Genomic DNA, 26,275 nt, shown 5'->3' on the forward strand with positions numbered 1-26,275 from the left:
CCAAGGACAAACTCCAGGTGAACTGAAACCCGGTGGAGTTTGTTATCCTGTTTCTGTCTCAAGCAGCCTGGGTTGGATTCGTTACAAGGAAGGCAATTTCGAGTATTTGTCTTGACTTTTTTTTTTTAATTTATATTTAGCTTTCCAAATTTTCTTTGGCAACCTAAACTGCTGTCTCCTTTTAATCCTCATTTTATATTTCTCAAGAGCAGGAGATATTTTTAGATGTCTGGGGCTGGCCTTCAACTTGGAAGAATATTTTATTAGAGGCAGACATTTTGAGCAAGTGTATTTCAAATACAATTCTGGCAATTTCTTAAGCCTGTTCCTTAAGAACAAACACAGATTACTCACCTATGCATTTTCTTTCTTTTTGTTTTTGCGGTACGCGGGCCTCTCACTGTTGTGGCCTCTCCCGTTGCGGAGCACAGGCTCCGGACGCGCAGGCTCAGCAGCCATGGCTCACAGGCCCAGCCGCTCCGCGGCATGTGGGATCTTCCCGGACCGGGCACGAACCCGCGTCCCCTGCATCGGCAGGCGGACTCTCAACCACTGTACCACCAGGGAAGCCCCATCTATGCATTTTCTAAAGGCTGAACCTAAACTGGAAAGGATCACTTAAGGGAGGACAGAGCTTAACAAGTTTATTAATTACTCATTCTTCTCTAGAACATGGAGAATAGCTCCCTCACGTTTAGAGAGCTGGTTAAAGAACTAGAGGATGAGAACTGGGGTAACAGCACCCAGATGGGAGCGATGGCTGATTCCAGGTCTAGGGTGAGAAGCTGGGCATGATACCTCATCACAGCAGATAGCAAAGGCTTCTGGGGTTAGGTCAGAAGGATTCAGAAGGCTCCCGCTGGCCAAAGATGGGACAATTTGACCTCTAAATAAATATAATAACTACTATGGGATTGGACTATATCAACCAAGTCGCAAGTCATGAGTTGAAAATGATACTCTTTAAAAAGCCCTACTTTGGTCACTTTTGGAGGATGCTTGTTATTTTGGAAGGCAGCTATGGTCACCACTATACCGCCAATAATTATTATTTTGAAAAATGCTTAACAAAGGAAAAGAACTAAGCCAAAAATATGGCATAAGGGTAAGGAGCTTCTAAAATACCTGGATTCCTGAGTCTTAACCCTCAGAGCAGCACCCTGAGTCTTGCTACTCCTGGAACCATCCGGGGACTTTGAGGAAGCCCCAAGGTCTGGATCCTGCCCCAGAGATTCTGATGGAACTAGTGAGGGAGGCTGCGTTGTTAAAAGATCCCCAGGTGATGCAGCCAGGACTGAGAACCCCCAAAGCCCCTCTCTGCTTCCAGGCTCATCCACTTCAGTTCATGAGACAGGAAGCATCAATGTTCCCAGATTCGAATCCTACCTCTGCCTATTGGGCAGGTTATTTAACTCATCCATGTGTCCATGTCCTGGTCCATCAAACAGAGGAGGTGGGGATGGCTTCTCTCTCCTGGTTTCCGTGAAAATTAGATGAGTTTCTCTGGGACAGAGTGAGTGTTGAGTAACCATTTGTGGCCATGTTATTAGCTATAATGAGATTGGAGGGAATCTTCCCTGAGAAAGACCCAGAAGTGGGAAACTCCAAGGTCAGCCTTCCTGAGGGATGGGAAGTTCACTTCTGTCAGAGCTGGAAGACCCATCAGTGGGGTGAGTGAGAACATTTAGCGGGCACAGACCCTTTTACGGAGTTGATGAAAGTTTTGGTCACCTAGAAAAATGTACCGATGTATGTGCACGATTTTTGTCTACAAATCTTGGGACTCACAGACCCTCAAAGCCCACCTGCAGCCCCCAGGTTGAAGTCAATTGCCATTGTCATCGCCAGGTTAAATAACGGTGCTGTCAGCCAATCTACTATTTTGACAATATTGATCAAGACATTAAATGCACATATGGTTCGACCCAGTAATTTCACTTTTTGGAATTTGTCCTATAAATAATGCACATGCACAAAATGATGAATGTATAAGGTTGTTTATTAAAGCCTTGCTGCAGAAATAGAGACACAGATGTAGAGAACAAACGTATGGACACCAAGGGGGGGAAAGTGATGTCGGGGGTGGTGGTGGTGGGATGAATTGGGAGATTGGGATTGGCATATGTATACACTAATATGTGTAAAATAGATAACTAATAAGAACCTGCTGTATAAAAAATAAATAAGATAAAATTTAAAAATTCAACCCCCCTCCCCCCAAAAAAGCCTCGCTGGCTACAGAAAGATAAAGAAACATCCCAAATGTTCATTCAGACGGGGCTAGTGAAAACAATTATGTCTGCACAATGGAACGTTCAGCAGCCTTCAAAAAGAATGAAAACTCTGTATACCAAAATGAAACAAACTCTAAGAACTGTACAAGGCAGAGACCAGCGTGCCCAGTGTGCTATGATTTATATAGAAAAAGAAGAAAATGTATGTGTGTGCGCTTGTGTATTATGTGTATTTGTTTGTAGGTGCACAGAATGTTTCTGGAATGAGACTCCATAAACCAATCAGTGCCCCGGCCTCCTGGGAGGAAAATTTCTTGCCTCAGGGACAGGGTTGGGAAGGTTTAAACTAATCCAAATCACCAACATATACACTGAAAAAGCAAGAAGAAAGACGCTGTGCTGGGTGATGGATGCTCGTTTCAAAAGTCGAAAGATTTTGTAGCAACGTGGATGGACCTAGAGATTGTCACACTGAGTGAAGTAAGTCAGAGAAAGACAAATATCATATGATACCGCTTATATGTGGAATCTAAAAAAATGAACTTATTTACAAAACAGAAACAGAGTCACAGATGTAGAAAACAAACTTATGGTTAGCAGGGGTGAAAGGGAGGAGAGGGATAAACTGGGAGATTGGGAGTGACATATACACACTACTATATATAAAATAGATAACTAATAGGGACAGCACAGGGAACTCTACTCAATACTCTGTAATGACCTATATGGGAAAAGAATCTAAAAAAATTTTAAAAAAGAGTGTATATATGTATATGTATAACTGATTCACTTTGCTGTACACCTGAAACTAACACAATATAGTAAATCAACTATACTCCAATAAAAATTAAAAAAAAAGATTTTGAATGGGAGAGACAAAAAGAGAATTGCCTTTTCTTTGGGGAGAATTGCCTTTTCTTTGATCTGTACACCTGGACAGAGCAGCAGAGAGCTGAGGGGCCTCCAAAGGGCCCATGCAGGGGCTGGGCTGCCACAGGGCAGCGAACTTCACACCCTGAGAGCTTCTGAAGACAGAGCTGCCCTAAGGATGACCCCATGTGAAGGGGGTAGGAGGAGCCAGAAGACACCTGGCTCAGGTCTGTACCTGGGCTCCTGGCTGCACCTGGCAGGTGTGGTCCAGGTGGGGCAGACCAGGTGCTGAGACCCGGGAGGAGATGCTGGCGATACTACAGGTGATACTACAGGTGGCAGGTTTTTCTGCATAACTGGGCGGTATTTCAGCCTGGCTGGTCCACTCACCACCAGCACTGCATTCCTTTTCTTACCACTTGCCTTAATCTTCATGAAGCGTTCACGGCCCCTCCTTCCCTTTCCTGGTACTCCGGTGAATGCAGACTGTACCACGAAGCCTCAGAAACTGCAGGCTGGGAGGAAAAGGCCTGACTCAAGACGGGGAGGCCCAGGAGGTCAGCAGTGCCAAGTGCACTGGGGGCTCCCACCCATTCTGATGGCCCGGGAGGAACGGGCTCCATGAAGTACAAGTTCTGGCCTTGTCCACGGTGGGAACCAGAACTCCCTGAGGGCTCCCTCTGATGCTGAGGTGTCTCGAGATGAAGAAAATGATTGTCCCTCACATTCAGGTGTCCATGGCCCACGTTGTGTGAGTCCAGGGTCTTTTGGCCATTGCTTACCCCCCTCCCCTTTAAAAAAACTGTGGTAAAATACACTGAACAAAATTTACCATTTAAACCATTTTTAATGTACAGTTCAGTGGCATTAAGTGCATTCACGTCATTGTGTAACCATCTCCACCATCCATCCATCTCCAGAATACTTTTCATCTGCCAAAGCTGACACCCTGCACCCATTCAACAATAACTTACTACTTCCCCCCTCCCCCAGCCCCTGGCAACCATCCTTCTTTCGTCCCTATAAATGTGTCTCCTCTAAGTACCTCATATGTGTGGAATCACAGAGTATTTGTTCTTTTGTGTCTGACTTATTTCACTCAGCGTATCGTCCTCAAGGTTCATCCTTGTTGTCAGAATTTCCTTCCTTTTTAAGGCTGAATAAGATTCCATTCTACCATGTACCTATTTTGTTATCCATTCATCCATCGATGGACACGTGGGCTGCTTCCACCTTTTGATTCTTGTGAGTAGTGCTACTGTGAACATGAACGTACAACTACCTGTTTGACGCACCTCCTTTAAACGGGAAAAATAAGAGGAGATGCATCCAGGGGCTGCACTTTGGACCCCATCGGGCAGTTCTGGTGCAAATGCCCGAGAGACACAGCTCCTTTGAACAGAGCACCCCCTGTTTGTGCAACTGTGGCCAGAGCATGCGTCCCTCGGGAGTTTGGTACCGTCCACTCAAAATGCCTTAACTCCAGGGCGATTTTAATGGCTTAAACGGCATGCCAGGAATTAGATCTGTTATTATTTTTCAACCCTAATATTTTAAATTGATTGTAAAAATAATGTTAACAGCAAAGGAATTTTTTAGTATGTTTCTTCCCAGGCCTAGTGCCGGTGTATACATATTCTTTATAAAGTTGTAAATCATAGTGAACATACATTTTGTATCCAACTTTTCATATTTTTCTATTTTGCTACGTGGCTCAATAATACAGTCGATTCTTGTCGTTCAAGGTAGTTCTGTAAAGTTGCCCTCAGCACTGGCAGATTTAGTTGTGAATCGTGAAGCATTGCTCCTGGGAAAATACAGAGCTAGGTTCCTGTGAGATTGTGGTCACAATATTTTCATCAACTGATCAACACATAACTTTGTTTTATGTGTGTTTCTGTTTAAAGACACCTTATTTTAATATATACTGTTGATCTATTAACATTGAGCTCTCAGCCAACAGCTCTATAACTATAAGCTTATCTAACACGTATTTTCTACATAAGGCAAATCACTGCCTTGTCAAACTTAGGAACACTGGAAATAAGTTCAGCAGAGGACTTGGGGCTATTTTAAATAGCAAAATCACCAACCAAAAGCACAAAAATATGCATGACATGGCACTAAACAGACCTGGGAAAGGACCTTGTTTACAGTATGAGCTGTGAGAAGGCAGCTATCAACCTCAGGTTTACCGTGTGTGTCTCAAATTTGTGACTTAAATGTTTTTCCACTCTGCACATGTCCTCAAATGACAGTGACAACACTGCAAGTATTGATTTGGGGGTTACACATACATTTTAGTAAGTGAATTTGCAAATGCAGAATCCATGAGTAATGAGGCCTGACTATACTTTCAATGCCACCATTACATTCCATCAAGTTGATAAAACTTCATTTACTCAATGAGGCCCCAGGGCAAGGAGGTTGGATGTTTCTAGCTTTTCCCTGTTATAGATGATGACACAGTAAATAACACTGCAGAGATAGTTGTCTTTTTAAAATTCTTTCTGTGGAGTAAATTGCCCAACTGGGCGTACTGGTGGGTGGCGTGGGGAGAGAGGGGATGCAGTGGGTGACTTTCCAACATGCGTTAGGTTCAATGCATCCCTTGGCTGGGACACATATGTGACTGCCCTGGCCAGTGAGATGCAAGCCTTCTGGGGACTCCTGGGAAGGGCTACTTCCTGCCTCAGTGATGAGACAGTTCCACTCTTACTCTGGCATGGCTGTGTCTGGTATTAGGCCTGGAGCGATGATGAAAAAGAGGAGAGAGAGAAGGAAAGATGGATGCCACAACTGCACTGCCAAAGAACCAGCCCAGGCAGAGCCTGCCTAACTTCGGGCTTCCCGGGACGTGAGATTGTCTACTTCCCTTCTGCTGGAGCCGGTCTGAGCCAGCGACAGCTCTTGTCATAGCCCTGCTGAGGACGTGGGATGCGAGTCTGCACACACCACCCACACCCCTCACCCCCTCACTGGCTCCCCGTGACCTCCAGGCCACACTCGGCCACCACCCAGCAGGCTCTGCCTGTGCCAGTCTCCCTGAGGCCCCTGCAGTGACCCCAGCATCGGGCCTTCCAAATGCGGGCTGAGATCTCTTAGTGGGTGTTGAAGTCCATCTAGTCACCACCAGCATTAAGAGGTTAAGTAGACTAGCAGCAACGTGGATGGACCTAGAGATTATCATACTAAGTGAAGGAAGTCAGACAGAGAAAGACAAATACCATATGATATCACTTATATGTGGAATCTAAAAAATGATACAAATGAACTTACTACAAAACAGAAGCCGACTCACAGACACAGAAAGCAAACCTATGGTTACTAAAGGGGAAAAGGGGGGAGGGATAAATTAGGAGTTTGGGATTAACAGATACAACCTACTATATGTAAAACAGATAAACAACAAGGACCTATTGTCTCGCACAGGAAACTATATTCAATACTTGTAATGACCTACAATGGAAAAGAATCTGAAAAATATATATATACGTATAACTGAATCACTTCGTTGTATACCAGAGACTAACACAACGTTGTAAATCAACTATACTTCAATAAAAAGTAGCTTGTTTTGAAAAAAAAGTTAAGTAGACTAGAAGAAAAAATACAGTGCATTGTCCATAGAAAGGGAAATACCGTTTCCTGAATCTTTTGTTTCAGTTACACACACACGCACACATACACACACACACACACACGAAGTTGCCATGAAAATACATTTCTTCAGTGCATCACGGTCAGCTGTGGAAACCCCAGGTCTAGCCTGCCTCTGTCCCTCTCCACAGTCCCTCCCTGCACTGTGCCAGCGGGCGGACACTCAAAGCCCCGGCAGCTGCTGCAGCCGGAGCCCCATCCTGCGTCCTGGGGGGCCATGCTGAGGCCTGTGTGGGAAGCGTGAGCCATTGAGAGGGAGGGAGAGGGGACGGCGGGTTGTCAGACACGCGGGGGAGTCCTGGAACGTCCCCTATCTGCGGTGACGGCACTTAGCATAAAGGCACTGCGGCCTCCACAGCTCGGGGGGTGGGGCCCGGCCTCTTCCAGGCCGCACCCCGCCCCTCCGTGGGGTCAGGCACCCCTCAGCAGTCCTCCCCTGGCTGCAGGCCTCCCTGCGGGCAGCGCAGGGCCCCCAGTGCCCACGTGGGTCCTCTTTAGCACCCACGAGGCCACTCCCATCTCCACATCTGGGGCCCCCAGCCTGTGAGGATCTCTGGGCTGGCAGGTCACCTCCTCTGACCCGGGAGGAAACCGGTTCTGAGAGGCGGAGCGACTTCCCCGTGGGGGCGTGGCCGGCCCGGGCTGCCATCCCGGACCCCCAGGCCACCCAGGCCACTGGCATTGCGTGGAAGCGCTACGCTCCATAATTCAACCCAGTACCCTTCCATACACCAGCCGCTCCGTCCTGACTCCCCGTGTGAGAATTTTCTCTCTGTGGCTTTAAGGTGAGCAGGAAGTTGCTGGCCCAGGCCCCTTGGCCTCCGCGTGAGGACCCCTGTCTTATTCGGTCCACCCCAGGAACAATGGTGCGGGCCAGCGCTCCGCCCCCGGCAGAAGTCATATCCGCACCCCTGGTACCCACAAGGGCTCGCAAGGCTGGGCTGGCCGCGCGCCAGGAAATCAGCCCCTGCCCTGGGGCGTGAGCCTGGGAGGGGCTGGTGAGTCAGCGGCCAGGCCTCCTCTGCCTTCCTCCCCCCGCCCCCCCCATCGGCTTCCTCCCCCCGACATCGGCTTCCTCCCCCAGGACCGCGCCCGCCCATTCAGACACCCACCCCCACTGGACCCGCTTCTCATGGACTCAGCAGTCCAGGTTTACGATGTAACATAAACTAAGATAAAAAAAACCTTCTTATTCCTCTAAAGTCTAAAGGGCTTAAAAAAACAAACAAAAACCTAAGCATTTTAGGGGCAAATTTGTTTCCTTTTTAAAAAAAATTTGAGCACCTTAGAAAAGTTAGAAAATACAGAAAAGATATAAAGAAACAGGATAAATACATCCCGCCCCCCCAGTGGTCCCCATTTCCCAGGCCTCCCCCCTGGTCTCTCCCTCCTTGGCTCCCACTATGTTTATTAACCTTGGCTCCCTTCACATGTCCCCAGGAAGTCCCCAGATGAGCCCTGGAATTGGGCTCAGGGGAGGGCCCCACCTTCTCCTTCCCTCAGGAACCGCAGACATCCTGTGACTCGTGGCCATGTTCCTGCCCTTCACCAGGCACCGAGGACCCACTCACTCTAGTTCCAGTTGACTTGCTCAGCTTGCCCTTCCCCTGCTTGTCTAAGACCAGACCCTCGAGGGCAGGGACCAGACCAATTGTCACCTCCTCCAGGAAGCCTCTCCTGACTACTCCTCCCCAGTCCCTGAGCTCCTGGATGCAGGACTCTGACCTGTGGCCTTTGCGTCCCCGATGTGGGGCACGGAGCCTGGCATGAAGCAGGTGTGCAGCATGTGCTATTGATCCACTCAAGAGGCAGGTGGCAGCTTGCTGGACTCTCCCCTCTTGGCAGTGCAGTCTCATCTTCCTGGGCCTGATTCCCACACAGGTGGCAGTACCTGACGCCTTCTGGGCCAGCCACTGGCCCAGCCACGGACTGGCATTTCTGCCAGGAGCCGGGACCACATGGGGACAAACACCCATCTGTTTCATCCTCACGCATTTCCTACTCCATCACCTCCTGGGCCCTAGAAATTCTCTAGGTCGGGAGCATCTCCCCTGGGAGAGCAGCTGGGCTTCCCTGGAAAGATTTTCCAACCCCCTTCCTCCTCCCCCGGCACGTAGGAAGGACTGGGCGAGAACGTGCTGTCGGAGAGGACGGTGTTCAAATAAACACACACACTCCCACTCCCACCCAGCATCACGTGGGCAGAGAGAGGGGCCAGGTGTCAGGGGGTGGAAACTGAAGCAGTAAGCAGTGCAGGTGCAGAGAAGCAAACCTCAGAGAATCCCTCCAAGGGAAGGGGCTGGGGGCAACGTATTTGAAATAGCTCAGAGGACTCTGGAGCCCCAAACCCGTGATGTCTGGCCCCCGCTGGGTGGGGAGTCCACGGAGGCCCGGCTTTGGGGCCTACCTGGTACCTTCTGGGTCCAACCTGAGGCTGGAGGTTGGGGGCAACTGTGGGACATGGGCACCGGCCGACTCTGCTACAACAGGGCTGGGCCGAGATGGGGAAGGTCTGACCAGGTGGCACCAGCTGAGGGGCAGGCTGGCTGGCAGGTAGGGAAGGAAGCTGGCTGGGGAGAGGGGAGAGGGGTCAAGTCCAGGGAACCGGCCGTGGGGCTCCTCCACCCCGCCCTACTCTGGCCTGCTTCCCTACTCCGCCACTTGCCCGCCTGGACGAGACTCTAGCAGCCTCTCCTGCCTCCCACGGGGAAAGTTCCCCAGGTGGAGAGCCCTTGGAAGGGCACTGGCAGAGGTGGAGCCTTCTTATCAGTGAGACTTCTTATCTGGGGCTCCCTCGGCCCAGCGGGACTCAGCGCGCTGGGCCCCTCCCTGGTTTCCTCTGCCCGGGGGCCCTGGTTATTCCCTTCAGGGCACCTGCCGGTTAAGAAAATTCCTCCTGGCAGCTGACCTTCCAGCAGCAGCCTTGGTGGCCTGTCTTGTCTGAACTGAGAAAGGCCACCAGCTCAGGGAAGGTTGCTTATGGTTTGGCTGAATGGTCGGGGGAAGCATAGGACCAGACGTCCAGACACAGGCAGAGGGGAGTGTGCAGATGTGGGGATGTGGGCTGTTAGTTAGTTCTGAGGGTCTCAGCTCAAGCCCATCCTGCCGTGGTCTGCTCCGCCATGCGGCTGGGGCCCTGCAAGCCACGTTTCCCGGTTCCCTTTGAAGCTGGATTCTTGCTAAGTTCTGGCACTGGGAGAACTTGGAGGGGACAGGAAAAGGAGACTTTCCCAGGTCCTGTCACCGTCACGCCAGCAACAGTTGGCTCCAACCCCAAGGTCCCTGTGCCCCTCCTCTGGGGCAACCACTGCCTCACTACAGCCCCACCGCACCCCCGCCAAAGCTGGGCTTCCTCTAGCGGCTGGAGGGTGCACGGTGCTCGCTTTGTGTACTTATCACCCTCGGGTGCTTCAGCATCTCCTTGCTGCTCCTTCAGCCTTTCAACAACTCCAGGAACAATTCCCTATGTCGAATGCCCTCTGTGGGCAGAACGTCCCGCACCTTCCGTTCCCTCCTGCACTGAAAGACACCACTTATTGGTCTCCTTGGCTAGGCTCCGTCTGCCCCCATTAAGCATCAAACTCCCTGAGACGGGGCCATGTCTGTCTTCTTCCTCGTTATATTCCTGTGGTAGGCACAGGGTAGGGGCTCAATAAATATCTGTTGAGTGAATACATGGGATTTAAGTGGCGCTGACTTCTTTCCTTACAGCTTGATTTTATATGTTTGTTAACTTCTCAGACCTAGGAAGTCTTAGTCTGAACAAGCAAATATCTAATCCCTAATCCAAACTCTTTAAGAATGCCAAGCCCTCCCCCCGAGGGAGCTTGTCCTGACAACTTCTCTAGCTGCAGGAGCCTTTGACAGGTGAGGCTGTGCACCCCTGCTTTTTATCGTTTCCTATCTTGCGATGCTCTTCAACGCTCATGCATCACTCCTTTAAGACAGGGTCCAGGATTTACCACATCCCTCTTATTATTACCTTTTTATTCTTGTATGCCCCTGAAAGCAAAGCATGGGGCTAGAGCAATAGTAGAATCTCAGTAAATATTTCTTGGTTTACAACTGGGATTTGCTCACAAGAGACCCACGCTTTCTAGTAAGAGGTCCAGACGACCACCAACAATAACATAGCATGGGCTCACATTTCTAGAACAGTTGTTACTGAAACCCCAGAGCGGTCTTAGGAGATCTTTGCTGCTGCTGCCCCATTGTTGAGGCTCAGAGTGGTCAAGTAACCTGCCCAGGGTCTCACAGCCATTAGGCGGCAGAGCCAGGCTTACCCCTCCCAACTGACTCTATTTTACTGAACCTGAACAGCACAGGGGGAGGGGCGGGGGGCCTCCCAGGGTAAGGGCTGGGCCTGGGGCCAGGAAGCCAAAACGGGTCCAGGCAACTGGGGAGGTTGACATCCGACTCCTGTCCACACGGCGCCTCCCGTTCTTCTCAGGATACTTGCTCTTCCCAGCTCCACACTTTAATTTACCTTCCCTTTGCCCTGTCCTCCCGCCCTGTCGCAGCTTTCCTGGGGCCTCCTTGGGCATCACTGCGTTGGGTTGGGTCTCAGTGGTGCCCTGGCCATGGAGGCTGTTGGCCCCTGGTCCTGCAGGGGCTGGGCAAGGTCAGGGGCGTGGCCGGGGACCAGGTGTGCAATGAAGGGAAAGACAGACGCCACAAAGATGAAGTAAAGCTGGGGCAAATTGAGTTTACTTTTACTGCTTCTCAGAAGTATGGAGAATTGAAAAGGGAGCAGAGGGAAACAAGAGAAAGGATTTTTCCTTTTGGAAAACTCAACTTCTAAAGAAGAGTTATGACAAAGGGGTGGTACCTGCCCTAAACCAGGCCCAAGATGAGCCCTAATTCCCTCTCTCAGCCCCACACAGTTGACTGATGGTTCTGGGACTCAGTAAGCTCTCAAACAGGCTTTTACATATAAACAGAGTAGAAAAAGAAACAGGCTGAAATGAAGGGGAAGCTGGGGATCTGGATAAGATGTAAAGGTGAGCTTCCCCAGCGGGAAGGTTCTGGAATGAGCTTCTAGGGTGGTCAGAGTATTTCCTTCTGACCACTGTGTGGGCAAATTAAAAAGCTGAAAGAATCAAACACCAGAGTGTCCACACTGACTCTCCTTTGAACTGGCTGACTCTCTAGAAACCTTCTTAGCTGTTTCTTTGTCATGAGTCAAGTATCTGATTAATAAGTTCACTAGTGAAAAGGTTGAAAGTTAAAAGACTTCCTTGGACTCTTATTTACAGAACTGCCCCTCAGCTGTCATCACCAGGGCCAGCTGTGTGTCCACCTTTCATCTTGTAAAAAAGCTGATGAGCCAGCTCACAGCAGGCAGGTAATGGTCACGTGATTCCTGCCCCAGGCCGGCCACCCACACGCTGTTTGCTCTGAAGAGCCCGGCCGTGGGGCTGTGAGTCACCTGGTCCCCAGCCCGTGGGGCACTGGTACCAGCAGGCTCCCACACTCACTGAGGAAAGGAGGGAATAAACAATGTCTGCTCACTGAATGAAGGAGAAAATAAACGACATCTGTTCTCACCTTAAAATGCACTGATTCAAAGGCTCCTCACGCTTGGAGCTTACGTTTTGAAATTAACATTGTTTTCAGATGAGAAATCTGAATTCAACTGTAAACCAAACAAAATACAAACTTTAATGTTAAAATCTCCAAAGTCTTATCCGTTGCCGGTGGGAATGTAAAATGGCCCAGCCGCTCTGGAAAACAGTTTGTCTGTAGTGAAGCAGACACTTTATTATACAATCCAGCAATCACACTCACTCTGGCATTTCCCCAGAGACGTGAAAATTACATCCACCCAATAACCTATATGAGAAAAGAATCTAAAAAAGAATGAATAAATGTATATGCCATAACTACTGAAGCCGGCGCGCCTAGAGCCCATGCTCCACAACAAGAGAAGCCACCACAATGAGAAGCCCACGCGCCTCAACGAAGAGCAGCCCCCACTCACCGCAACCAGAGAAAGCCCGCGTGCAGCAGCAAAGACCCAACGCAGCCAAAAATAAAAATAAATTTATCGGAAAAAAAATTATAGGGATGGAATTAATAGTCTCCAGGGGTGAGAGAGTGAAGGAAGACAAGATGGGGTGACTATAAAACAGAAGGAGGAGGGGAGATCTTCATGATGATGGAATGGTTCTGTGTCTTGGTGGTAGGGGTTACGTAAATCTACACGTGTGAGAAAATGGCATGGAAGTAGAGACATAGCTTAAGAATGTCGGCTCCCTGGTGTCATATTGTAAGAGAGAGTTATTACAAAAGGTGTGACTAACAGGAAGAGGCTGGGGGAAGGGTGTGGGAGGCCTCTCAATCTATAACTATGACAAAGGTTTGAAAATGTGCATTTTAATGTTAAAAACTCTAAAATAAAGCCACTTAAGCAAAGATCGTTAACAGCAGGCTGTGGGGAGCAGAGCTGGTAGGGAACACGCAGAGCCCCTGGTGTCTGGGCCATCCTAGTCTGTCATCATCATTGATACAAAAGAGCTGGCGGCTGTTGGCAGCGGGGGGCTGGCGTGAGGCCTCAGGGGAGCCCTCTGCTCTCCCTGTGTTTTGGGGCCCTCGTTTTATAAGAAGACTCTCTCTGTCTTAGGGAACAGTGGCTGGAGGAAGCTATGCCTGCAGTCACCCCTGATGTACACCCTGGCCGCCCCCATCATGGACCACATCTGAATCCGAGTTATAGATTTTGCTTTCTCTGCCCCTTTTTGCTGGCCTGAGCTCCCAGTTTGAGAATCTACTCTCTGGACTCATGGCCTTAGAAAAGCATACCCCTGTCCCTGATGCCTTAGGCCCCCCAGACTGAGAGTCTGGGACCCCCCAAGGCCTGGGGCTCTGTGGTCAGCCCCATGGGTGGCAGTAGGCAGCATACCCAGGTGGCCGGGGACAGAGGGGCTTCTGCTAGGCTTATCCAGCACTCTTCTCTCCAGCCCAGCACATCTCCTGCTCATGGGGATCAGAATCAACCACCAGGGAGTTCCCCTGTGGTCCAGTGGTTAAGACTCCGCGCTTCCACTTAAGGGGGTGCAGGTTCGATCCCTGGTTGGGGAAATAAGATACCTCAGGCCGCGCGACGCGTTTAAAAAAAATAATAATAATTAACCACCAACTGGACATTCTCCCGTCCTCTCCCATTTACCTTCCCATCCGCATCCCAGATATGATGCACACTTGGTCCTATACTCCCTGCTAGGAACGCTCATTTAAGGAGAAAGCAGGTGCAGAAGAGCATGTACTGAATAAACCCATTAAATATATACTCATATGTGTATAAATACGAATATATGCATACACATGGATTATAATTCTTTCTGTATTTTCTAAGTGTTCAGCAATGAACAAGGGTTACTTATGAATTAAAACTGAAGTTGTAATGAGGAAACATCAGACAAGGCCAAATGGAAGGACATTGTACAAAATAACTGATCAGTATTTTCAAAAGTCTCAAGACAAAGATGGAGGGAATCGGCCCAGATCAAAGTAGATGAAGGAGTTACGGCCACCAAATGACATGCAGAATTCTGAACTGGATCCTGGACCAGGAAAAGGACATTTGTGGGGAATTCAGCACAATCTGAACGAGGTTCATTAGAACAGTGGATAGCATGGTATCAATGTTAATTCCCCGATTTTGACCGTTGTACTATGTAAGATGTGGCCCTTAAGGGAAGCTGAGTAGAGAGTATATGGGAACACTGTTCTACTGTTACTAGCGTTGCTATAAATCTAAAATGATTTCAAAAGAAAAGGAAATGAACGATATGGAACCAGTGACATCATCCCACCCCCTGAGATACTCAAGGCCCCAGAGCCCAGCATAACAAAGCACTTTTCTTCCCCTCCGGGAATTCCGCTGCAGGAGCCCAGCGTCCTGGGGCTGCGGGCACCAGATGGCCCTTCTCCTGAAGCCCCATCCCTCCAGCCTCCTACCTGCCAGCCTCTCCTGGGGTCCAGGCCTTTCCCTCTCCTGCTCCCAGCCTGGAAATCCAGCCTGTCCTTTGAGGTCCAACTGCAAAGTCGCCTCCTCAGTGACAGGCCCGGACCCCTCTCCGAGGTGACAAGGTCGGATGGCCTCTCCTTGCTGGTGTCACAGCGCAGGACCTTCGCCCCCTCAAGCACCGTCTGACTGTAGCGAGGAAGTGCTTGCGGGCCTCTGTCCAGCAGACAGGGAACCTGGGAGGGCATGGGTCCTGTCGCCAGTGGCTGGTGTGACTGACATAGAGCATGTGCTCCATAAAAAGGGGAGGAGTCGACCCCGACCCTGGCCATTCTTGTGGCTGTTCCGAGGCGAGGGGCACACCTGGTCCAGAGAACTCACAGGAGCGCTGAGATGCCATCAGTCTGGCAGGATGCCCTGACTTGTATCCCCCTAGGGGCCAGGCCTGGCAGAAACCTGCTTCTTGGGTGGGGTTTCAGCTGGAGCCACCCAAACGTGGGGCCCACCCTGGCTGGCTTCCCTTTCTTTCTTTCTTTTTTTTTTTTTTTAAGGCAGTGCCACAGGGCATGCAGGATGTTAGTTCCCCAACCAGGGATCGAACCCGAGCCCCCTGCAGTGGAAGCGCGGAGTCCTAACCACTGGACCACCAGGGAATTCCCAGGCTTAGCTTTCATGTTGCCATCAATGGGCTCCCTTTAGCCAGTTTGCCAAAAGATCACTCAATCAGGCCAGCCTTCCAGGCAGATGACAGGGTGACAGGGCCGTCAGTTCCAACTGGAAGTTAGAACCACTTTCTGTCTTTTTCTCCCTGCCCGGGGCCAGCACTGCCAAACTCAGAGTTGGTAAGAAAATACCACCCACCAACTAGATATTTCACAAGGTGCTCGAAAACCAAAAGAAACTTCTCTGCCCTAAATTGTTCACCAGACTTGTGATCCCCGTCAGTGAAAAGGACATGGTGACAGCCGGCTCGGAGTGGACTCGAATTCTGTTGAACACTCTGGACCCAGCAAGGATTGGGGCCCTGTTTCAGCTGCAGGGACCCGGAGAGGAAAGCAGTGACAGGTCGTGGAGAGCACCCAGGGCATCTCACACGACTGTTCTATGGCAGATCTTGTCATAAGCAACTTGCCACACAACTCCAAGTTCAAGGTTAGCTGACGTGACAATTAAGAAAATCTTGCAAGAGCTGCTCTCAGAAGGAAAGACAGAGTGCCCCCGTTGTGAACTTTAGAAAAGCACAAACAACAAGTAGTTGGAGAAAAGAAACCACATCATAAAAGTCCGTTCCCAACATCTTCCCGAGGACCCAGGATACTTTAGCAGTTCGCCCACACCTCCGATCACCAGGTCGCCTGCCCAGTTACCCCGGTGGGTTTCATTTGGGGAGCAGGTGACCCACCCATGCTGCAGAAGCCCAGAGGTGCTCAGGGAAGGATTAGGGGACACCCAGCCTGGAGCCCCATGGGGGAGACTGGAGGCCACGGCAGCTCTGGCCTTGGAGCCCCTTCCCCAGGGAGCTGCTTCCAGCTCCAGGCCGGCATCTCCCAGCCCCCACTTTACGAAGGTGGCCCCCACGGCCCCACTCACCAGCTCGGGCAAGAAGAAGGCGTAGGGGATGGTGAGGAACAGCGCGATCCTCGAGGGTACTTCGGGCTGGGTGTAGCTGGTGGGAGGTGGGTCGCGGGAGGCCATGCTCTCACCCACTGCCTGGCGCCCTGGCTCCACAGCCCGTGCCCGCAGCCCTTCAAATATCACCTCCTGCCCGACACACCCATCAGAGGACGTTGCCTGGAAGGAAAAAAAAAAAAAAAAAAAAAAACCGTTCCAGCCCAGCAGGTCCTTCCACTGGCTCCAGCCAAGAGAATCCTCAGTGAAATGCGGTTTGTGCATCAGACAGGCTTTCGCCCGGGCTGGGGCAGAGTCGCTAAGGAAGGAGAGCTGGAGCCTCTTCCTAGACTTTTCCTCCTAAGGAAGCTTTGAATCCCAGGCATGCTACTCCAGGGGAGGCCAGCTACAGCCACCACCCCAACCGGGTGCCCAGAATACAGGCTGAGCCGCTTGAATAACAAGGACCGTTTATTGAAGAGCTACTAGGAGCCAAGAAATCCGCAGTCAGCTCTGGTGCTCCCCACAGCCCGGCACGTGACCGGGTTGCCCCTTTTCCAAGTGAGGAGACCAAGAATCTGCCAGGTCAAGTCAAGGTCACAGCATGCCCTGCTCCTGCCTTCTCCACCTTGGGGGCCTCAAGCCGGAGGGCGAGGAGCCGCCCTCCCTTCCAGCTCCTGCCCGGTCCTGGGGACGTAGCACTTCCTTCTCTCTCTGCACTCTTGTCACCATCCTCCTCTCCTACTTTTCTCTCCCAGCGGAGGAGGCCTCCCTCTCTGGGAAGAATCCGCCCCAGTGGGTACCCCCTCCCTGCCCCAGCACCCCAGCCGGTGCTTCAGGAGCCAGGCTTGGGGCCAAGCGTTTCCTTCCTGCCTTCCGCCTGCCTACTGGCCGAGCTCCAGGGCTGTGACCCAGCGACCAAGTGGCTCCTTTCCCTCTAAAGAAAGGGCCTGGAGATGTGGGCCCTTTGCCTGTCCATCTGAGAATCTGCCACCCTGCAGGAAGGCCTGGTGCCCCAAAGTCTGCTGGGGATGCTGGGGTTTGGAGGTCCATTCTCCCTGCCCTCCGTGGCCTCAGCCCTGGAGTGGAGGGGATGTGGGAGGACTGCTCTGTGTGCTGGGCTCAGGAGATGTCCACCACAAGAGGCCAGTTCCTGAACAACCAGGGCCGGCCCTCCCGGGCACAGGTCGGGGTAGCAATCTGCTGGGCCTTTGCCTGGTTGGGAGAGAGCTGGGTGAGAGCCAGGGGACAGGGGAGTTTGGACAAATGAGCCCAAAGCAAAGTCACTGCAAAGAGAGGCAAAGGGCACATGGAGTAAACGTCAAGCCAGCCCGGTCATGCCCTCCTTCAGGCCTGGGGGGATCTAGCGGGGAAGTGAGGCCCTGATCCCACCTGCTTTCCAGCCCCACCTCATTTGCAGGATGAACCCAGCACAGCAGGCACTGCCCCAGGAATCCCACCTCTTGCCCCCTCTCCGGACTGTTGTAAATCAGCCGTGGCCACTCTCTTGGGCTGTAGGATACCCTGGACTCAGCCACCGACAACATGGCACATAGTCTATGGGAACAGCTCAGGGAAAACAAGAAGGAAAATAACCTTTCTCGGACTGTGAAGTAGAGTTAATACCAGAACCTGGACAGGGCCTGGGCCACTTCTACCTTCTGAGACAATTCGTATGTTTAGAAGGGAAGATGTGACAAAACAAGGCTGTAAAAAATTTGGCATATTTTAAACATTTTACATTTAGCCAAGTCATGTTTTATTATATGCGATGAAGTATAGCACAATCTACTGAGGCTCTTCATAAGAAAGCTGTAGGATTCATAATGCACCACAGGCAATGGGATGCCGGGACGGACAGAAGTTTAGAGCTGTGAGAACATCTTCGCCTTCCAGTCCAGCTGATGCCTCGCTGGGGCTGTAGGTGTGAATGCACTGTGAGACAAGGCCAGAGCCTGGTGTGAGGCTGCGGGTCACATTTTCTCCTTTGTGTGTTGGGGCGAGTTAAATGAGATATAGTCTATTTGAAAACTTCCAGGACAGTTCTGGCTAACGGCAGACGCTTAACAAGTAGTTGTTCATCTAATTCTAATCCTGAAATCACTTCTCTTTGCTTCTCCTTTCCATAGTAAGACCAGCACCTCCTCTGTTAATATTTCCATCCTGATATTTTTTAAATTTTTATTTATTTTTGGCTGCGTTGGGTCTTCATTGCTGCACGCGGGCTTTCTCTAGTTGTGGCCAGCGGGGGCTACTCTTCATTGCGGTGTGCAGGCTTCTCACTGCAGTGGCTTCTCTTGTTGCAGAGCACGGGCTCTAGGCGTGTGGGCTTCAGTAGTTGCAGCACTCGGGCTCAGTAGTCGTGGCTCGCAGGCTCTAGAGTGCAGGCTCAGTCATTGTGGCGCACAGGCTTAGCTGCTCCGCGGCATGTAGGATCTCCCCAGACCAGGGATCGAACCTGTGTCCCCTGCATTCACAGGTGGATTCTTAACCACTGTGCCACCAGGGAAGTCCCTCCATTCTGATTTTAAAAAATCATTTCAAAATTGTTTTTGTTGATGTATAATATGCTTACAGAAAAAATGCACAAAACATACAGACCATGAAACCACCACCCAGAGCAAGAAATAGAACGTTGCCAGACGCCACCCAGTCATTTCGCCCTCCCTTCTCCCCAGATGTCTGCTCCCATGATGTCTAACCCTATCAGTCAGTTCTGCTTGATTCTGAATGAATTTCTGTGCGGCTGGCTTCTTTCGCCCAACATTATGCCTGGGAAACTCATCCACGTTGTTGTGTGCTGCTGTAGTTCACTCACTGCTGCACAGTATTCCATTGTATAAATATTCTACACTTTACTCATTCTATTGTTTATGAACATTTGGGTTATTTCAATTTGGGGTCTTAATTAGTAACACTGTTATGAAAATTCTAGAACATATCTTTCAGGGCATCTAGGTATGCATTTTTATTGGGAATATCTCAGGAATGGAATTGTGGGTCATGTGGTGTGCGTTTTTAGATAATGTCAAGCTATTTTTCAAAGTGGTTAAACCATTTATACTCCCACCAACAATGTATGCAAATACTGTTGCTTATAATTGATGTTTGCATGTTTATTATAATACACTTGGTGTTTGCGTGATATATATGTTCCCACTGTTTTACTTCTAACTTACCTATATCACTATATTTATAATGGGGTGTGTGTGGTTATGACAGAGTTGGGCCTTTGTTTTTAATCCGTTTTGCAATTTGCTGTTTTTTTTTTTTTTTTGTCTGTGCCACACAGCTTGTGGGATCTTAGTTCCCAGACCAGGGATTGAACCCTCGGCCATGGCAGTGAAAGTGCTGTGTCCTGACCACTGGACCACTAGAGAACTCCCAACAATTTGCTGCCTTTAATTGGTATTTTTAGACTATTTACATTTAATGTAATTATTGATATATTTGGATTTTGGTCTACTATTTCTTGTTTTTTATTTGTTTGCTCTGTGTTTCATTTCTTTCTTTCATCTTTTGGGCCTCCTTTTGGATTTTAAAAACATTTTTATTATTCCATCTTAATTCATCTATTGAGTTTTTTACCATGTCTCTTTGTATTATTTGTTTAGAAGTTGCTCTAGGATTTACAGTATACGTACTTAACTTTCCAGTCAACTCAAGAGTACTTTGCCACTTCGGATGGAGTGAAGAACATATAGGTCCCTTTACCCTCTTCTTTTCAGTTGTAGTTGTCATTCATGTTATAAATGCATACGTTGAAAACCCCATCAGACAATGTTATGTTTTTTGCTTTCAACCATCATACATATTTTAAAGAACTTACTTAAGAGAAAAAATTAATCTGTTTACCCAGATATTTACCATTTCTGTTGCTGTTCCTTCATTCTTGATGTTCCAAGCTTTCCTTTGGTATCATTTCCCTTCTGCCTGAAGAACTTCATTTAGCATTTCTTTCAGAGCAAGTCTGTTGACAATAGATTCCCTTAGTTTTCCTTCATCTGAGAATGTCTTAATTCCACCTTCGTTCCTATAGGGTATTGTTGCAGAATATAGAATTCTGGGTTGCCAGTTTTGTTTTTTCTTTCAGCACTTAAGAAATGTTTTGGCCTCTGGTTTTGATGAGAAATTCTCAGTAATTCAAACTGTTGTTCCCTCTGTTGAATGCATTGTTTTGCTTTGGTTGCTTTCAAGACTTTTTTTTTTTCTTCGTGTTTAGTTTTATAGTTTGATTCTGATATGGCTGTGCATGGCTTTCCCTGAGTTTTTTTTTGTTGTTCACTAAGCTTCTGGAATCTGTAACTTTTAAGTCTTTCATCAAATTTTTAAAGTTTTCAGCCATTATTTCTTCAAAAAAACTTTTTTTTCCTGTACTACACTATTTCTCCCCTCCTACTGAGACTCTGGTTACAAGAATGTTAGACCTTTTGGCATTGTCCCATGGGTTCTTAAGGATTTGTTTATTTTTTCAATCTATTTCCTTTCTATTGTTCAACTGGACAATTTGTATTGATCTATCTATATTGATTTATGTTGACCTATTGAAGTATCTTTAAATTTACTGACTTTTCTATCATCTGCATACTGTTATGGAGTTCATCCAATTAATCTTTTTCATTTTGGTTATTGTATTTTTTGTTTCTAAAACTTCAATCTGGTTCTTTCTATATCATCTGTTTCTCTGACGAGACTATTCATTTCGAGGGGATTTGCCCTTACTTCTTAGAGCATGATTATAACAGCTGCTTTACTGTCTCAATTCCAACAACCATGTCATCTCAGACTTGTTGTCTCTTATTGTCCTTTCCTCTTTCCCCTTTGAGAGATTTTCCTGGGGCTTCAAATATCAAGTAATTGTGGATTTTACCTTGGACATTTTGAATATTATGTTATAGGATTATGGGTCTTCTTTAAATCCTATAGAAAATGTTGAATTTTTGTTTGCTTTAGCAGGTGACCAAACTGGCTAGATGCAGGCTGCAAGTAAGTTCCTGTCTACCTTCTCTGGTCTGAAACCACCTGAACAATGTCAGTTCAGTTTTTAAGGCTTTGCAGTGCTATTGAGATCTGTTTGGTGTGTGTGCTAGTCTTGGACCTAGGCTCATCTGGGACCGTGCTGCTCGTTCTAAAATCCTTTGGCATGCTCTTTAGGGGCAGCTAAGACATTCACACACTACTTTATGGGATCACTTTCTCTAGCTCCCTCCTCCCCATGATCCCCCCACACTTTCCAGTTCCCAGGTGATCCTGACCCCTCCACCCTCACCTTGGTCCCCTGGCTAAAAAGCCAGGGTTTTACTTTCCCTGCTGTACTGTGACAAAGAGCAACAAGATATATTTACACAGAGAAAGAGAAAGAAGGAAGGATTTCCCCCCATGCTCTTAGGACCACAGTTCCTTTGGTCAGAGAGAAGCGTGCCCTTCCTTAGAGTTTAGTCACTTGTCTGGCTGCCACTGCCATTGTCACCCCTACTGTCACTAGATTGCCTGGGGGCAGGAAAGAATGGAAAAAACTCCACAAATAAACAGGGGTTTTCTACACTCTCTCTGCCCTATATGGGCTCTCTTTCCCATTCCTAAGCCCAGAAATGGAGGGCTTTTTCGGAGACGTTTTTGGTCTGTATCCTGTACACAGTTCTAGGTTTCATGTTGTCTGAGCCCAGGCCTGAAGAATCTGGAGGGAAAAAATGGGAAACTCACCACCACTTTGGTAGTATTTTCAATTCTGGTTTGTTTCCCAAATAGTCCCACTTCTACTGATTTTTCAGAGTCCTCGGAAAGCTGTTTCACGCATCCTGTCCAGGGCTTTAGCTGCATTCAGTGGGAAGGAAAGGGTAGAATACCCATCACTATTTGACCAGAACCAAAACTCTACCAGCCTGGTTTGATTCTCTGTATAGCACTTATCACTACCTCGTATTTTTGTTTATTGACTCATTTGCATATTGTTTGTCTCCCGCCCCTGCCCTCCCTCGGATGTTGGCTTTGGAGGAGCAGTAACTCTGTTTGTATTGAATATTGCCTGGCACACAGTAAGCACTCAATAAATGTTTTCGAATGATTGAATCGACCCTCTCCGTCAGAAAGACTTTGGAGACAACTGCTTTTCTCTTTTTTTTTTTTTTGTCTCTTCTTCCTCAAACTCTCTCCCCACCAATAAATCGCCTTATACATTTTTCATAAAAGATTTATTGGTTGCCTGACAGATAAGGGGCAGGCCAGGAGAAAGCCAGAGATGCTTGGAGAAGGGACAGCGTATCCATTCTTCCCACTGCACGTGTTAGAAGAACCCATCCCAACTGGCTCTAACAACCAAGGGAATTTATTACCTCAGGTAAGTGAGAAGTTGGGGGAATGTTGGCTTCAGGTGAGGCTTGATCCAGGGACTCAAACAATGCTACCAAGGACCTAAGACCCCCTGTTTGGTCAGCCCTGCCTGCCTGTCGCTGTCACTACCGTTGGCTTTGTTCTTAACCTCACTCGGTGCTACCCCCATGTACACACAGCTCTAGGCTTTCACTTCCCAGTAGTAAAATTGCTGCAATACACAGTGGCTCCAGATCTCACATCTCCTGCTACACTGGGCAGGGAAGGAGAGGGCTCTAGAATAAATCTGGGGTTTGCTCTCTATTGGCCCATTCTTAATCCAATCACTGTGACCAGGGGAGTGGCATATCCTGATCTTCTTGAGCCAATCGTAGCCCCTCCCGGAGCTGTGATGAAAGGGATCAAAGGGTGTGGTGTAGTGGCGGGGGCTCCTCCAGAAGGAGAAGGGGGGTGGAGCTACCAGAAGTCTATGGATATTGGACAGCAAATGCCCAGATGTCCACGCACTTGCTTCCCCCTGTAGAAGGAGGAGCCCAGCCCTCCCCCTTCACCCTGCAGGGACACTCATGTCTCACTGGCTCTGGCCTGCTCATTCAGACACAGCTGGATTGCAGCTACTATCTCTACAAATCAATCTGCCTCCCAAATGGGGGAGTTAGAATGCACACAACCACAGCACCAGGCTTGGGAGGAGGCTGCGGTTAATGCTATTTGTGGCCGTTAGGAAGAACTGAGTCTGGTTCCCAGTGTCCTTGGGGTCTGGGCAGGCACAGAAGGCTTCAGGGTCAAAGGACAGCTGGCAGGAAAAAGGACGGACTCATGGGATAATGATTGGGTCATCTAGAGAGACCTCCCTGGAGAATGGCTCAGAAAGTCTGGAGCCTTTTTTGTTATCTCCCCAAAGTGGCCTCTTCGAAAGGGCGAAGTTCGGCAAAGTTAATCTTTGTTGGCAAAGTCAAATACAAATGAGCAGGTTAAGGTCCAGTCTGTCTCCAGAGCACGAGAAATGGACTACCCAAGGGCCATATTACCAAAGTCCCGAGTGAAAGCTGTTTTCCATCCGTGATTTCTGGTTTCCATTTTATACTCTGCCTGCACGCCTGCACGCCCTCATTCAGTGTCAGTCACTGAGACATAAATTCCGAGGCCTCCGTTTTCCTACACATCATGGCACAGCCCTTCACTCACCATTCATTTATCACTCCTCCCATCCCTCCCCGTCCATCTGTGATTACTCGATTACTGCCTTCATGTATCAGAATTTCCGCCAGCAAGTCTGGCTCTTGAAGGATCCACATGTTATTAAATCCACATATTCCTGAGTTTCAGACAGTGAATGGTGGGAGTTCAGAGAGTGAGGGATTCATCCAAAAACTGAGTGGAAGCCAGCTGGTCCCCAACGTGGGATGGCGGCGTCTGGGGAGAGAGAGCGCAGTAAGAAGGACCACCTGTGCTGATCGCTTACTCAGTGCCCGCTTCAGGGCTCTTAACCCTGCAGACATGGGATGGCTGGAATTTAAATATCACAGCAACAACGGAAAGACACAGCGAGAGGCCCTTCCAGCAGTCTGTGCCCTTCTTCATGGTTCTCATGTGTGATTACGTCCACATCGTGCACTGCAAGTCAGGACAGGGATCTCATCAGGGCTGCTCCCACCGGGTCCTCCAAGCCGAATGCTGTGCCTGGAGCATAGTAGGTGCTCAGCAAATACATAATGAATGAATGAACGAACGAATGGGCGATTATAAACCTCAGATGTACGGTGCCTTCAATCAGTAGGGATCTGTCTCAGATTCTCTGTTTTGAGGAAGCAGAACACAAAGCAGTTAGGTTCCAGCCAGCTCTGGTCACCTCCACGCCCAGAGAAAACCTCCCAGCTTGGAATGCTTCACACCAGAGGAAGTGACTAAGTCCACAGCAAAGGATGTCCTGTAACACTGTAAACTGACAAAGCCCTGGGCTGGCAGATGACACTTCCAGCGCCCTCCCTGGTCCCTGGAGGTTTCCCAGATGCTGCTGGGGTGGCAAGTTAAACCTGCTCCGTTTGTATGTGGTATCATGCATTTCAACCACTCCCTTGTGAGTTGTTCTGGCCTCAATCTTAGACCATAAAACCACTGGCGACTGAGGTGGTACCTGCTCCGTAGTACATGCCCCGTCTCCTGCCATCCAGACTGGCCCCCCAGGCCAGGGAATTGCAACATTTTCCGCCTCCAGCAGATCTGATGGATGTGATGCTCGATCCATTGTATGAGGCTGGAGGTGGAGGGAGCGGGCCAATCCCCCTGTCCTCCACAATGGTTCTTTTTTCTTTTTTTTTAGGATTTTTTTTTTTTTGATGTGGACCATTTTTAAAGTCTCTATTGAATTTGTTACAATATTGCTTCTGTTTTTTGCTTTGGTTTTCTGGCTGCGAGGCATGTGGGATCTTGGCTCCCCGAGCAGGGATCGAACCCGCACCCCCTGCACTGGAAGGTGGAGTCTTAACCACTGGACCGCCAGGGAAGGTCCCCCTGCCCCGACCTGTGATTCTGATGTGGGGACCCCCCCCTCACAGGGAGGCACCCCATACTTGCTGCCGTCTTGCCGCTCCCCCGCTTCAGTTCTCGGTTAAGTCGGTGTGTTGCCAAGTCACGCTCCTTGACATGCGGACCCCCAAGGACTCATTTCCACGATGTTTTTGGCTCCTTGACAGCCTCTTCCTGTTTTGGAAGCTAAAAGGTGGCATTATAAAGCCAGAGAGGTTTCATTGTTTTGGAAAAAAAAGCCTCCACTGACTGAGGAGGGAACTTCAGCCTCTCGATGGCAGAGACACGCTCACCCCTGCGAACAGCCTCCTCCTTGCGGGCCAACTGCCTCCGCGCCTTCCTTTTGGGCCTGAGCATGACTGAAACTGTTTTCTCTCCTGTCTCAGTGTTTTGCTTATGTGTCAGAAACCCTGAAGTTGGCCGCATTGGTCAAGCACGACACATTTCAAATGAACACAAAAGACAGTCTGTGAAAACACCCTCTAAGGAAAGCTCCCTCGCTCCACGCCGTGCATTCACTGAAAGGAATTCACCAGCAATATTTTCTTTCACTCAGAATGCCCCACCTCTGGCTTGATGCTAAGAATAAGCTAAATGATTAGAAAAAGTAAAAGTTGGCAGTTAGGAATTAAAGAGTCTACAGAAAAATGACCTTCGCAACGGGGAGTGACATGGTTTCATGTTCTCTCAAAGCAGACAGCAGGGACCTAAGATGAGACAACTCTGACAGAACCGGGAAATCTCTGTACATACGCTCGCCACCTCCATTTACACAGGCGGGAACCCCTCTCCTGCAGCAGGAGCTGTGGAGGGCCATGGTCCCAGAGGGAGAGAGGCACCGCCCTGGGAAGGGGACAGGCAGCTCGTCATGATGGTTTCCCACACGTCACTGAGGGCGTGGGGTGGGGTCTGGGGGGGCGGTGGAGACGTAGTGAAATCTTTTCTCCGAGGCCATGTTCTCTCATGACATCTGTGGCTGGAAGCCCTTTCCCATGTTAAGTTCGGAGATGAAGGCCCACGTTGGGTTTCGGTTAAGGGTTTAGCGGAAGCTGACTAAAGATGTAGCCCAGGAGTTTCA

The 26,275-nt window shown here is 49.2% G+C and overlaps 1 protein-coding gene across 12 annotated transcripts in view; it reads right to left on the reverse strand.

Moving 5' to 3' along the window:
- The window catches only part of LOC115843179 (nephrocystin-1), a 105,608-nt gene that overhangs the window by 10,879 nt on the left and 68,454 nt on the right, over positions 1–26,275 (reverse strand). For 11 of the 12 annotated variants that reach the window (XM_060309878.2, XM_060309883.2, XM_060309880.2 and 8 more), the window contains one exon: positions 16,321–16,521. In XM_060309878.2, the coding sequence (XP_060165861.1) occupies positions 16,321–16,521 (201 nt within the window). Of the gene's footprint in view, positions 1–16,320; positions 16,522–16,966; positions 17,038–26,275 lie in introns of those variants that run through there. The other variant, XM_060309890.2, reaches the window with a different exon arrangement.

This window comes from Globicephala melas, chromosome 12 (genome assembly GCF_963455315.2).
Source record: "Globicephala melas chromosome 12, mGloMel1.2, whole genome shotgun sequence".
NCBI lineage: Eukaryota > Metazoa > Chordata > Mammalia > Artiodactyla > Delphinidae > Globicephala > Globicephala melas.